Source organism: Salmo trutta, chromosome 38 (genome assembly GCF_901001165.1).
Source record: "Salmo trutta chromosome 38, fSalTru1.1, whole genome shotgun sequence".
Lineage (NCBI taxonomy): Eukaryota > Metazoa > Chordata > Actinopteri > Salmoniformes > Salmonidae > Salmo > Salmo trutta.
The window spans coordinates 996,489-1,010,662 of NC_042994.1; the positions used below are offsets into that span (position 1 = coordinate 996,489).

The 14,174-nt window shown below is 41.2% G+C and overlaps 2 protein-coding genes and 1 long non-coding RNA gene across 8 annotated transcripts in view; all 3 read right to left on the reverse strand.

The window, feature by feature from the left end:
- Window positions 1-492: 492 nt before the first annotated feature.
- The window catches only part of LOC115178713 (sialoadhesin), a 58,953-nt gene continuing 45,271 nt past the window's right edge, over window positions 493-14,174 (reverse strand). For all 5 annotated transcript variants that reach the window (XM_029739993.1, XM_029740001.1, XM_029740002.1 and 2 more), the window contains 3 exons: window positions 3,401-3,455; window positions 2,880-3,115; window positions 493-1,837 (listed from right to left, as the gene is read on the reverse strand). In XM_029739993.1, the coding sequence (XP_029595853.1) occupies window positions 1,756-1,837; window positions 2,880-3,115; window positions 3,401-3,455 (373 nt within the window). In that variant the 3' untranslated portion in view covers window positions 493-1,755. The remainder of the gene's footprint in view (window positions 1,838-2,879; window positions 3,116-3,400; window positions 3,456-14,174) is intronic.
- On the reverse strand, window positions 4,296-6,616 carry LOC115178721 (sialoadhesin-like). The gene is made up of 3 exons (XM_029740012.1): window positions 6,214-6,616; window positions 5,068-5,394; window positions 4,296-4,667 (listed from the first exon to the last, which is right to left on the reverse strand). Exons 1-3 carry the CDS (start codon window positions 6,464-6,466, stop codon window positions 4,408-4,410), a joined length of 840 nt encoding a protein of 279 aa, XP_029595872.1. The 5' UTR covers window positions 6,467-6,616; the 3' UTR covers window positions 4,296-4,407.
- LOC115178731 (uncharacterized) lies at window positions 7,798-14,140 on the reverse strand. 2 transcript variants are annotated; one of them, XR_003872683.1, is made up of 3 exons: window positions 14,070-14,140; window positions 8,181-8,258; window positions 7,798-7,933 (listed from the first exon to the last, which is right to left on the reverse strand). It is a non-coding gene; the product is annotated as an uncharacterized LOC115178731 (long non-coding RNA). The 2 variants fall into 2 exon arrangements; XR_003872682.1 differs by lacking the exon at window positions 14,070-14,140 and adding an exon at window positions 10,997-11,082.

Here is a 14,174-nt window from a genome sequence, read left to right on the forward strand (position 1 = left end):
CTACTAGTTGGACAAAATGAGACTGAGGAACCCTACAGGACGATTGAGGATTCCAACAGAGAGGACGACAACAACATAGGGGCGTAAATATATATATTGAAATCATTCTCGAATGAGCGGCCTTTCATGTGCAAAGAATTAGCATTTCAATGAATATAATGATAGACTGTGTAGTGAATCCATTTTGACTTTCCCGCCCCTTTCCTTTGACTATCAAGCTGTCATATCGGCTTAGTCCACTAGGGACTTTTCTATCAGCAATATCTACTGTTTGTTTATGTCATTCTGTGTGATTATTTAGTTAGTTATTAAATAAGCCAATTTGTATATTGCTGATTCATTATGGAAACTAGAGTTCGTGCAGATAACCAAGATGAGACTGAATGAGGTCAAGAATAATTGATGACTGAAATGTAAGATATTTTTTAGATCTGTAAGAGTTATTTCGGAAGAGGGAACTCCTTTAAATAAGCTTCTCCGTGGTGCCCCAGGTTATTACTGAGTCAATTGTTACATAATTTAATTCAGTCACGTAATCAATTAAACGTTAGGTAATGGATTTGATAAAATAGCATGTCATCACATTAATGACAGTCACAGACACTACAGAGTGATAAGAAACGTTGCATCAGAACATTGAGGCAAAATGTTACCATAACTTTGTCATAAAACCAAGAATAAATGTATATGAACATACCAAGTAAACATATTATGTATAATCTTACAGTACTGTAGAATGTAACAGAATAGTACAGGACTGTATACTGTAACATAATAGTACAGGACTGTAACAGAATAGTACAGGACTAACAGAATAGGTACAGGACTGTATAATGTAATAGAATAGGTACAGGACTGTATACTTTAATAGTACAGTACTGTATACTGTAATAGTACTGTATACTGTAGTATTACTGTATACTGTAATAGTACAGTACTGTATATTGCAACAGAATAGTACTGTAGAATGTATCATAATAGTACAGTACTGTAGAATGTATCAGAATATTACTGTATAATGTAACAGAATAGTACAGGACTGTAGAATGTAACAGAATAGTACTGTAGAAAGTAACAGAATTGTACAGTACTGTAGAATAGAAGCATTGTTCCTGTGCGCGAACATCAAGAAAAAATTAAAACATATATTTATAATGTTCTCAGCCTTCTAATAAAATATAACTAACTGTACATTGAGGCTATTTTAGAAATACAAAGCAAAGTTATTCTGTTCAGATTCTGTTCCATGTTACTTAAAAAATGAATGGAAAAAAATAATTAACATATAAATTATTTACAAGGTTCCCCCACTTATTCATCATAGTTTAAAAGGCAAAACTGACCCTAGATCAGCACTCCAACTAAGTGTGAATACAGTAGTCCTGTGGCTCAGTTGGTAGAACATGGTGTTTGGGTTCAATTCCCAATGGGGCCACCGGCATGAAAGATGTATCCACGCATAATAAGTCACTTTGGATAAAAGTGTTTCTAAATGGCATATCATGATATATTATTATAACACTTAGTTGGACTATACAGGTCCAGATATACAAGGTTTCTGTCAAACTTGTTGTGTTTAGCTCTTCTGGGTTCTGGGTTTGTTGTGTTCAGCTCTTCTGGGTTCTGGGTTTGTTGTGTTCAGCTCTTCTGGGTTCTGGGATTGTTGTGTTCAGCTCTTCTGGGTTTGTTGTGTTCAGCTCTTCTGGGTTCTGGGTTTGTTGTGTTCAGCACTTCTGGGTTCTGGGTTTGTTGTGTTCAGCTTTTCTGGGTTCTGGGTTTGTTGACTGTACTGTAGAGAACAGAGGAGTCCTCGTCAGCTGCTTGTGCTGTCGTGGGTCTGAAGAGAGAGAAACAGAAATGAAACAGAATCTGCATCCCCAAAAAACCTACATATACTCTTTATAGTGCATTACGTTGACCAAGGCCTATATGGCTCTGGTGAAAAGTAGTGCACTAAATAGGGAATAGGGTTCCATTTGGAACACAGTACAGTTCCTCAAAACCACCACTCTCTCATTATATTGTTGGGTTTGTAAGGAAATGCCGCCACTAGGGGTCAACTCTTTCACTTATTAATGACATCATGGTCTTCTCGTCCAATAAGCAGCAGCATATGAATGAGCTGTAATCAAGAATATAGCTTGTTTACAACCAAATCTAAAAACATATGTAACTGGAATGTTATAGGAGGGTCCAGATTTCTTTTGGGCGAATTCACTCTTTTTTTGAGAAACTATCCCCAACCAGCGATTCACTTCCTCATCCTCGTTGTTCAGTAAGTGGGCTCCAAAAACACCCCAAAACATCCTTTTAGAAACTAAAAAGCTCTAAGTAGTCAATAGTGACGCATGTCTTTAGATGTTGTACACATGAAATTGTGTCATTCTAAACTTAATCCGCAACGTTATGTTCCATGTTGTTGAGACTTGAACGATGCCTCTCGTCCGTTCTAGCAGCATGATACACGGAGAATAGTACAGTTGGACGGGGAAACAGCACGAGTCACACAAAATGGAATATAACGTTGTGGATAAAGTTTGGAATGACACAATTTCATGTGTACAACTGTTACATCTAAAATCCTGCATCACTATACTGACAGCTTTCTGTTTCTAAAAGACAGTATTGTGTTTTTGGAGCATTTGCTCATGTTTTTTCAGAGCCTCTACTGCACAACGAGGATGAGGAAGTGAATTTCTGGTTGGGGCAAGTTTCTCTAAAACAAGAGAAATCACAAAAAAGGTGTCTGGACGTTTCTATAACATGGCATTTAGATACAAAATCGACATTTGGTTGTAAAAAAGCCAACTTCTCCTTTAATGTGGTGTATTCACAATGCTCTAGAATTGACTGTTAATGTAATGGCAGAATATGCTCACTGGTTGGCATAACTGGAGCGGTTGAATTTCACAGCATCGTACTGGACATCCTCGTCCTGTTTCTGGGGTTGATGCAGCTGGACGGTGGAGTACAGAGGCCCTTCCTGGATTTTGGAGCCAGAGAAGTGGACACTGGCATAGTGAACGTCATCCTGGTCGACGGTGGCCGCTGTCTGTGCTGCAGTAGGGGTCATGGCCCTGCCTGAGATGTTGTCATACACTGGACTAGAGTCTCCCTGATGGAGAGAGAGAACAGACAATATAAATAGACCTGGAGACTGAGAGCATGAAGAGTGGAAATGTCCCACAAAGCAATAAAAATGCCTTTACATTTACGTCATTTAGCAGACACTCTTATCCAGAGCGACTTACAGTAGTGAATGCATACATTTCATACATTTTTTCCGTACTGATCCCCGGGGAATTGAACCCACAACCCTGGCGTTTGAAACACCATGCTCTACCAACTGAGCCACACGGGACTAACGATAATGATCTTACATCTGTTTGAACAGACTCACCTGTCCGTTGTCTGCTGTGTGTCTTGTGTCAGAGATGGATTTGGAGGCCTTCTTCCTGTTTTGTCAATGAATGAATGAATGAATGAATATATGAATAAAGTAATGAAGAAAATAAAGTGAAATAATCTTTAAAATCTGCATTTTCACTCACCTGAACCACATGAAGCCCGAGAGACATGAAGCCAGTATGACACCCAGAACAACCACTATGATTCCTACAGCTGCAGCTATAACTGAGGTTTGTTTCTCTAAAAGATTATATAGATGATATGAGTACATGTTATTATGAACTGAAAATGAATATACAGCAATACAGGACATTAATGCAATACTATATAAAGCCTAGTATAGTTATAAACCAAAATGTAATAAGGCAAACTATGAGAAGATTACCTTGAAAAATAATTAGTTATTGAACATGAATTTATATTGAAGTATTGAAGATGTAACTTTACCTGCTACAATGATCATCAGAGCTGTAGAGTTCATAGATCCTCTTCCATTCTGGGCCTCACAGTAATATTCTCCACTGTCCTCAGAGATGATGTTAGTGATGCTGTAACTCTGTCCTGATGCTTTTGGTGAGGTTACATTCTTCTTGTACCAGGTGTATTTGTCCACAGGTGGGTTGGCATCACTGCTGCAGGTCAGAGTCACTGAACTGCCCTCCACTATTTCACCAGAGGGACTGACTGACACTGAGGTGTTCCTTGGACCATCTGATGTCAAATACATTGTATTTATTTATAGCAACATTTGTGTTTACATTTTACGGGTGAGTTTGAAATAGTTTATAAATTATAATAAATTATTAATTCAGAGTAAAAGAAAATCTGAAACAGAATCACTAAAAATAATGATGATATTGTGGTAATACAAATTCAGGGAAATGATGTTAAACACAAAAATATTGATTGATAGATATATTTATGTGGAAAACAATCTATTCTAAATTCAAGTATCAACATTGTCTGTATATCAAACTGGACATTAAAACCCCCAATGTACTAACATGTGACAGTGAGAGTCTCTTCAGCAGAGGGGAGATCCTCATGGCCTTCTACAGCACAGGAGTATCTGCCTGTATCCTCACTGCTGACTGAGAATAGTATATAGACAGGAGAGTAGGTGTTGCTGTTTGGTATAGGCTGTCCATTCTTATACCAACTATAGGCTGTGATGGGGTCCAGTGTACATTTGGTTCTACATGTCAGTGTGACATTCTCCCTCTCTGACACAGATGTAGGATCCATCTCCAACATAACATCTGGAGTAAAAAGAAACAAATCATTATTCTCCTCCTATATATGTCCTCTTATGAAATATTATATTTGAAATATTATATTTGTTTTTCCCTGTTACATAACACTGCAGTGTCTGTATGACTGCCCTTTAATAAGGATATTACGGTCATTAATATGATTTATTTAGTCAGGACAGTCAACTCTGTAATAATTTCCACTGTTTTCCAGGAAGTCCTGGGTTCAATAGAATCAATAAAAACAGATTAAAACTCAACATTCTCATTAGCATGCATACAAAATCACAGCTAAAATCAATTATACACTGAAGCACACACATCATATGCATTAGCAATCATACAAAACCACACTCACATTACAGCTATCTAGATATGTGTCATAGATGTGAGATGAGTGACAGATTACCTGTGACAGTCAGGGAGACAGGTGAGCCAGAAAACTTTCCTCCAGATGTTATGAATCTGAACCTGTACCCAGCAGAGTCACTCACTCTCAGGTCTGTGATTCTCTGGGTACAGTTACTCTTCTTATCCCCAAGGTACTCTATATGACCCTCATACCCTGGCACTGAGTTCAGATCTTCAGCATCCTTACCAGACCATTTAGTAAACCAGAAAGCTTTTTTGATCTCATGATAACTGGGATATGTGTAAGAGCAGGATATGTCCACTGTTGACCCCTTCAAGGCACAGATCTTCTGATGGGTGTAAGTCACACTCCAACACTTCTGACCTGAAATACAAGACAATATATCACCTTTATAAAATTATTTAATTACAATATCTACTGTATACACTTATGCTGTTACGTTACCCAGCAAGATAACCTAAAATGTCACCCAAACAAAAGGGGGAATTAAAGACAAAAATGAGACCAGTGGGTTTTTAGGAGGGGTTCTGAAAGACACTCAAGGGGGTGTCCATTGAAAATTGACTAGCAACAACAACTGGAACCAAATAGACATGGGTGCCCACCACGAGTGCCCACCACGAGTGCCCACCACGAGTGCCCACCACGAGCGCCCACCATGAGTGCCCACCACGAGCGTCCACCATGAGCGCCCACCACGAGCGCCCACCATGAGCGCCCACCACGAGCGCCCACCATGAGTGCCCACCACGAGTGCCCACCACGAGCGCCCACAACATTTTCCCAAGAAGAGGCAAACAAAATAAAAACCCACATGCCAGCACAGGTGTAACACGTACTGTCTAACGAGTGACGCCAATCAGGGCACCCCACCTCCAAATATAAATAGAAAAACAAAATCAACAATGTTTAAATCATATGCTGTGAAAGTAACCAGGAAGTGACTATCCCCTCAGCTTTGTAGTTGTTAAACTTTGGTGCAAAAACGTAATGAAAGGTATCTGGTAAATTCATCCATTGACTGCATTTTCATGAATTTGATTATATATCTTGAAGCCCATTCAACACTGCGTGGCAAAGGATACGGAACTAAAGCAGAAGTGGACGTCACATTCACAACAAATTAAATAATGATTGTCTGACAACCTGAAACAAATGTTGTATGTAAAAGTCCAGACTCACACACTGCAGGAGAGTGGAGATTCTCATGGCCTTTTACAGCACAGGAGTAACTGTCTGCATCACTAAAGGAGTCTGAGTACAGGCTGGATGTGTCCTCCTTTACTTTGTGTCCGTTCTTGTACCAGATGTAGGTGGGGTTGGGGTTGTCAGTCAGAGTACAGGTGGTGCTACAGGTCAGTGTCTTCTTCCCAGCATATGTGGCAGGAGTCACCTTCACCTGCAAGTCTGAATACAGAGTCATTGACAATAACATAATTAAACCAATAGTGTATTATGGATAAAAAAATGTATAATTAAACATCAAATAGAAATCTATGTATAAACATGATCCTGTATGAAAAACATGATCCAGTGTTACCTGTGACAGTCAGAGTTGTTCCAGGGAAGCTGTATCCCCATCTTGATGTCTGTGTGTTAAAGATGAACTTGTACTCAGCTGAGTCCTCCTCTCTCAGATCTGTGATTCTCAGGGTGGAGCGACCGCTCTCCTTCTCTCCAGCATACTCCACACGACCTGCATACACTGGGTCTGTGGTTAAGACCTCAGGGATCGACCTATCCCCCCAGCTGTCACTCTGTTTAGGACTAAACCAGAGTAATGATGTGATGCTATAAAGACTAAAATAAGTACAGGATATGTTCACTGTTGACCCCTTCAAGGCACAGATGGTCCTGTTGGTGTGAGTCACTCTGTTGCAGTCCTGACCCTGGACACCTAAAACATAATGGAATCACATAAGTTCATTATACAGTATTTTCAGTTATTTTCATAAAAGCCAAGCCCTATCAAATTATACAGTGAGACCAAAAGGAATTAGTACAAACATTCTGTATACATTCCATATTAGATTCCCACTCACACACTGCAGGAGAGTGGAGCTCCTCATGGCCTTTTACAGCACAGGAGTAACTGTCTTCATAGTTACTGGAGACTGGGTCTTTGTACTGGGGGGAGGTGCTCTCATCTGGATGTTGTCCGTTCTTGTACCAGATGTAGGTGGTCAGAGTCAGAGTACAGGTGGTGATACAGGTCAGTATCTTATCCTGATGTCCACCAGTCACCTTCACCTGAAGACCTGGAGAAAAAACAATATCACTGTAAATCCCTTTATCACTGACTTATCACTCTAATACAAAGATGGAAGAAATACTATGTTATACAGACTACTGTACATACACACCACAACAATTGTCCAGAACTTATTGGAATTCTAATTCTAATTGAACATCCTGTGTTATACAGACATAAATACAAACCAAGACATTTATCCTGAACTAAATGGAATTCAACAGTTTAACTATATTGAATGTTACTGTACCTGTGACAGACAGAGTGACTCCAGGACTTCCAGTATATAGAATGTTACTGTACCTGTGACAGACAGAGTGACTCCAGGACTTCCAGAATATTTCCCTCCGGTCTGATCTGTTAATAATCTGAACCTGTACGTAGCTGAGTCACTCTCTCTCAGGTCTCTGATTATCAGGTTGTGATCATTCTTCTTATCCCCATGATACTCCAGACGACCTGCATACTCTGGGTCCTGAACTAGATCTTCAGGTTCTACACTAGTCCCCCATTCAGTGAACCAGAAGGTTGATGTGACTGTATGACCTCTGGGATATATGTAAGAGCAGGACAGCTCCACTGATGACCCCTTCAAGGTACAGATACTCTGAGTGGTGTAGGTCACACTCCAGCCATTCTGACCCAGTACCACTGAAACACAGTTAGACAGCACAATGGTATCAGAATTAGGACAAGGTATTTTGGCTCACACTAAGAGTAGGATTTGTCCACACTTTGTTGCCATATTTGAACCCACAGATAATCATCACTCAGTGAGGTGTGAAACATATCTATTTAAAGTGAAGTGGGGATGCCTAACAGAACACAAGCAAATGTAATTTGAACATTCTACACGTTTTAGACTGACAAACATATCAAGTTATGAATGAGACCATACCTGTCACAGACCAGAGAAATACCACCAACACACTTCCTGCTGTTCTCAAGGCCATTGTTGCATCTCCCACCCTGCAGTCTTAGAAACATAAACAACAAGTCACTCTATAGCTGGTGAATAACTCCACCTGATACATTGAAGTAGAAACTGTAAATGGGGTACAGGGCCTCATTACTGAAAATGAACCAGGCTCATATTGTGTTGTGTTGTATTGTGCTATATTGTTGTCTATGTGAATACTGTCTGTCTGTAAGTATATTTCACTATGTATGTAATGTGTGTGATGTGTTGCATGTCTGTCTACGTCTGTCTATTTAAGATGACATGTTGTATGATGCAAAAATAATTTCCTAATGGATACAGTAAATGTTTCATCATCAGCAACATCAACAACAACAACGTATTGAACAGATCTGTAGTACTGTAAACACATATTTCTACATTGATTCCTCTGAAGCTGTTTTATTCTCAGAACCCCAAATATAGGAGGATAAAGGTTCAATCCTCTACGGTCCGTCAAGCTGTACAGCAGCCTAAAGACTAACCACCAGGTTCAATGATAACTTATCCCCAAGCTGTGAGGATAAACAGCAGGTGACTCACACACATGCACATGTACACGCACAAACACAGTCTTGTACAACTAACCTTGTGGGGACACAGATTTAATTCCCATTCAAAATCCTATTTTCCCTTAGCCAAACCCTAATCATAACGCTAACCCTAACCTTAACCCTAACCCTAAAACCAATCCTTAACCCATACCCTAACCCTAACCACAAAACCAAACCTTAACCCTAAACTTAACAATAAACCCTTCTGGTTTACACACACACACACACACACACACACACACACACACACACACACACACACACCACACACACACACACACACACACACACCCACACACACACACACACACACCTCAAATGAGTGTATTCAGCTGTTTAAACCACTATCGTTGCTGACAGGTGTATAACATCGAGCACACAGCCATGCCATCTCCATAGACAAACACTGGCAGTAGAAAGGCCTTACTGAAGACTTGATTTTCAACGTGGCACCGTCATAGGATACCACCTTTCCAACAGCTCAGTTTGACAAATTTCTGTCCTCGTTTGCAACACTCACTACCGAGTTCCAAACTGCCTCTGGAAGCAACGTTCAGCACAAGAACTATTAGTCCTGAGCTTCACGAAATGGATTTCTGCCCTGCTAGAGCAGGTTTACATAGATTTACATATATTACATAGATTACATAGATGACATAGGTTTACATAGCCGAGCAGCCGCACTCAAGACTAAGATCACCATGCCCAATGCCAAGTGGTATAAAGCTTTCAGACATTGGAGCAGTGGAAACGTTTTCTCTGGAGTGATGAATCACAATTCACCATCTGGTAGTTCGATGGACGATTCTGTGTTTGGCCGATGACAGGAAAACTCTACCTGCCCCAATGCATAGTGCCAACTGGAAAGTTTGGTGGAGAAGGAAAAATGGTATTGGGCTGTTTTTCATGGTTTGGGCTAGGCCCCTTAGTTTCATTGAAGGGAAATCATAACGCTACAGCATACAATGACATTCTAGACAATTCTGTGCTTCCAACTTTGTGGCAACAGTTTGGGGAAGGCCATTTCTGGTTTCAGCATGAACATGCCGTACACAAAGCGAGATACAAACAGAAATAGTTTGTCGAGATCGGTGTGGAAGAATTGTACTGGCCTGCACAGAGCCCTGACTTCAACCAAATCGAACACCTTTGGGATGAATTGGAATGCCAACTGCAAGCCAGGCCTAATCGCAGAACATCAATCCCCAACCTCACTAATGCTCTTGTGGCGGAATGGAAGCAAGTCCCCGCAGCAATGTTCCAAAATCTAATGGAAAGCCTTCTCAAAAGAGTGTAGGCTGTTATAGCAGGGACAAACTCAATATTAATGCACATGATTTTTGAATGAGATGTTCGACAAGCAGGTGTCCACATACTTTTGGTCATGTAGTGTAGGTACCCTGCACACACAGACACCATCTGTAGTGAAGGCCCATAAGGCCCATAGAGTCTGCATCGAAGTCTAGAGAGCTGGTTGTTATGGATGTAGAAAAGTTAAAACACACATCCTACACAGTATAGATGTCAACACTACTCCCTATCAGTCTGGTCCTAAAGAACCCTCAGATAAATCCACTGTGTGTCTCTCTCTCTCACACACACACACACACACACACACACACACACACACACACACACACACACACACACACACACACACACACACACACACACACACACACACACACACCACACACACACACACACACACACACACACACACACACACACACACACACACACACAGACACCATCTGTAGTGAAGGCCCATAAGGCCCATGGAGTCTGTATCAAAGTCTATAGAGCTGGTTGTTATGGATGTAGAAAAGTTAAAACACACATCCTACACAGTATAGATGTCAACCCTACTCCCTATCAGTCTGGTCCTGAAGGGCCCTCAGCTAAATCCACTGTGTCATTCACACCCACACACAGGCCAGTACACACACACACACACACACACACTGCAGTGTTACAATGTTTGTTTGCATGTATTTTTTGCTCGGGTTAATCATCTAATCTCTATGTAGATCAACACACCTACACTGAGACACTTTATGAATACTGACCCTGATGTAACAAGCAAAACACAGCTCAAAACATAACAAGATGTAAAATGATACATTACCCTCAAGAATATGACTTATGATTAAAAACAATTAACTAAAAACTATATTTCAAGACATTTTCAAGAGTACTTACAGAGTGACGTGAAGGGGTGAGGTCTTGTACAGTGAGTCAACTGACTGGTAGTGAGTGGCAACTGCTAGTATGTGTCAGTTCTGTGGTTGATACATATTTAAATTAGTCAGGATACAAGTAGCTGATACAGAACTGTCCTTTCTTCCTCTTTAAGACATTAACATGCATGAGGACCAGAAGAGCATGTCAGATAGGGGAGGTTACTGTATTAGAGTGGGCCCTACATTTCTTAAATGGACAAAATGTCCCCCATTTCCACTTTTATTTAAATACAGAACCATGTTAACAATATGTTGACTATTCTATATGGAATGTTTATAATATCTTAGAATGTGTTGCCTTGTCCCTCTGAGTTCCACATGGAACAGGTCAAAGTTCCATTTACATTTGGTCAGATCCATGATGTCATTCATTCTATTCTACAAACACATTCAATGTACACTCCTCATCAGCTGCATCAAAGTGGTACTGAAGGTTCCAGTGTTCTAGACTAGAGTTCTCCCTACTGGCATCTCAACATTACTGCACCATCCTAATAATAATGTCCTCAATAATAATAAAGCCTTAAAAAATACTTTTAAACTGGAAGAACTTGTCTCGATTGGTATTTTTAAATCACTGATGGATGATCTTGAGACTGATTCCCTGACCTGTCAACGTTTTTAATTTGCTGTTTTTGATTTTGTTACACTCTTGTGAATTCTATGGTTTTTACGAGATTACTTGTAGTTTTTCATGTTGTTTGTCTGTAATTTTTGTCATGACTTGGTGCTGCCTATCTTGGCAAGGACTCTCTTGAAAAAGAGATTTAAAATCTTAATGAGCCCTTCCTGGTTAAATAAAGGTTAAATAAAAAAATACAAATAATCTTGGGCTGATATCAACATTACAAACTGGAAATAAATCAGATAAAATGGTGAAACACATCACTGGCTACTTGACAAAGTCAGATTGAAGCACACAAACACTGATGTCTGTAGTAGTACAACATACCACTATCATATTATGTTACACTGTTGACCCTTGTGTACAGTACTGGTAGTAGCATTAGTTAGCAGAGGAATCAGTATCATCATCACCATAGCCTGCTGTATTGACTGCTGCTGTCCATATACTGTATAGTCTAATGTAGCCTGTTATCCATATATAGTCTAATGTAGCCTGTTATCTGTTATCCACTTTAGCTAAGGACGTGAGGGTTTATGTTTCCTCCTGCTCAGTGTGCACCCAGTGCAAGGCTCCTAGACACCTACCCAGAGGTAAGTTACAACCCTTACCCATTCCACAACGGCCGTGGTCGCACTTGTCGGTGGATTTCCTAACCAATTTTTCCACCTTCACAAGGTAACACCACGATCCTGGTCGTTGTGGATCGTTTTTCTAAGTCCTGTCGTCTCCTCCCTTTGCCCGGTCTCCCTACGGCCCTACAGACTGAGGAGGCTCTGTTTACACACGTCTTCCGGCACTACGGGCTGCCTGAGGATATAGTGTCTGATCGGGGCCCCCAGTTTACGTCAAGGGTCTGGAAGGCGTTCATGGAACATCTGGGGGTCTCGGTCAGCCTTACCTCAGGTTTTCACCCTGAGAGTAACGGGCAGGTGGAGAGACTTAACCAGGATGTGGGTAGGTTTCTGAGGTCTTACTGCCAGGACCGGCCGGGGGAGTGGGTGGCGTTCGTGCCCTGGGCAGAGATGGCCCAGAACTCGCTCCGCCACTCCTCCACTAACCTCTCTCCCTTTCAGTGTGTGTTGGGGTATCTGCCTGTTCTGGCCCCTTGGAATCAGAGTCAGACCGAGGCTCTTGCGGTGGACGACTGGTTCCGGCACGCGGAGGAAACCTGAGACACCGCTCACGTCCACCTTCCGTGCGCCGTACGGCACCAGAAAGTTGCCGCAGACCGTCACCGCAGTGAGGCCCCGGTGTTCACACCGGGGAACAGAGTCTGGCTCTCAACTCAAAACCTGACCCTCCGCCTGCCCTGCCGGAAGCTGGGTCCACGGTTTGTGGGGCCGTTTAAGAGGGTGTGAACAATGCTGAATGGGTGTAGACAAAAAAGAGCTCTCCAGTAGGTGTACCAAAACATTCAAAAGCCATTTTCTCAAAAGTGAGGTTACAAGTTTATCAACTTTCAAAGCAGAATACTTTCCCATTGTTCCTCAACTGCAGTGTATGATATGCCATTTTCTAGCTCCGAGTTTGCACTTTTATCCAATGTAAAAAACACAATTTCAAGACCGAATTGAGCCGGTCGATTTCTACATTGATTGTTTTGAAGCTGTTTTATTCTCAGAAACCCAAAGGAGGAGAAATGTTCCATCTACAGTCTGTCAAGCTGTTACAGCAGCCTGAAGACTGACCACCAGGTTCAACGATAGCTCCTATCCCCAAGCTGTGAGGCTAAACAGCAATGACTTACACACACACACACACACACACACACACACACACACACACACACACACACACACACACACACACACACACACACACACACACACACACACACACACACACACACACACACACACACACACACAGAGCATCTGTACTGAAGACCCATAAGGCCAATGGAGTCTGTATCAAAGTCTAGAGAGATGGTTGTTATGGATGAAGAAAAGTTATAACACACATCCTAGACAGTATAGATGTCAACACCACTCTCTGTGAGACTGGTCCTAAAGGGCCCTCAGCTAAATCACTGTGTCACACACATTTTAAACACTTTATTTGAATCCACCAATCAAATTGAACATTTCAAAGGTCCCTGTATGCATGGCACTCAAGGGTACAGAAGTCCCTCATTCTCCAAACATCTTACCTGCCCATGTAGGTCTACAGTATGTACGTCTAGGCTAACACAAACAAACTGTATGTAGGTCTACAGTATGTACGTCTAGGCTAACACAAACAAACTGTATGTAGGTCTACTTTATGTATCTCTTGGTTAACAGACAAACAAACAGCAGTATAAAAACATTGTTAAGCCCTGCATAAGTTGGAATTCTCCTGCCTTGCAGAAGTTTGATGACTAGAAACAAATAATAATGAAAAGATAGACATCAAGCATACTTACAGCGTGAGGAGAGAGAGGGGAGGTGAGCTTACTGTCCAAGAAGAGAATGAAACAGAAGGGTGTGAGTTCTGTGGTTCACAACAACTGTATGTACTGAGGGAATAA

Excerpts from the sequence above, each read along its gene's own strand:
- LOC115178721 (XM_029740012.1), bottom strand. The coding sequence starts at position 6,466 with ATGTTATTGTCAATGACTCTGTATTCAGACTTGCAGGTGAAGGTGACT. Across the intron at positions 5,395-6,213 it reads TCTCCACTCTCCTGCAGTGT|GTCAGAAGTGTTGGAGTGTG; the intron begins GTGAGTCTGGAC and ends CTTGTATTTCAG. Across the intron at positions 4,668-5,067 it reads TGTCTCCCTGACTGTCACAG|ATGTTATGTTGGAGATGGAT; the intron begins GTAATCTGTCAC and ends TTTTTACTCCAG.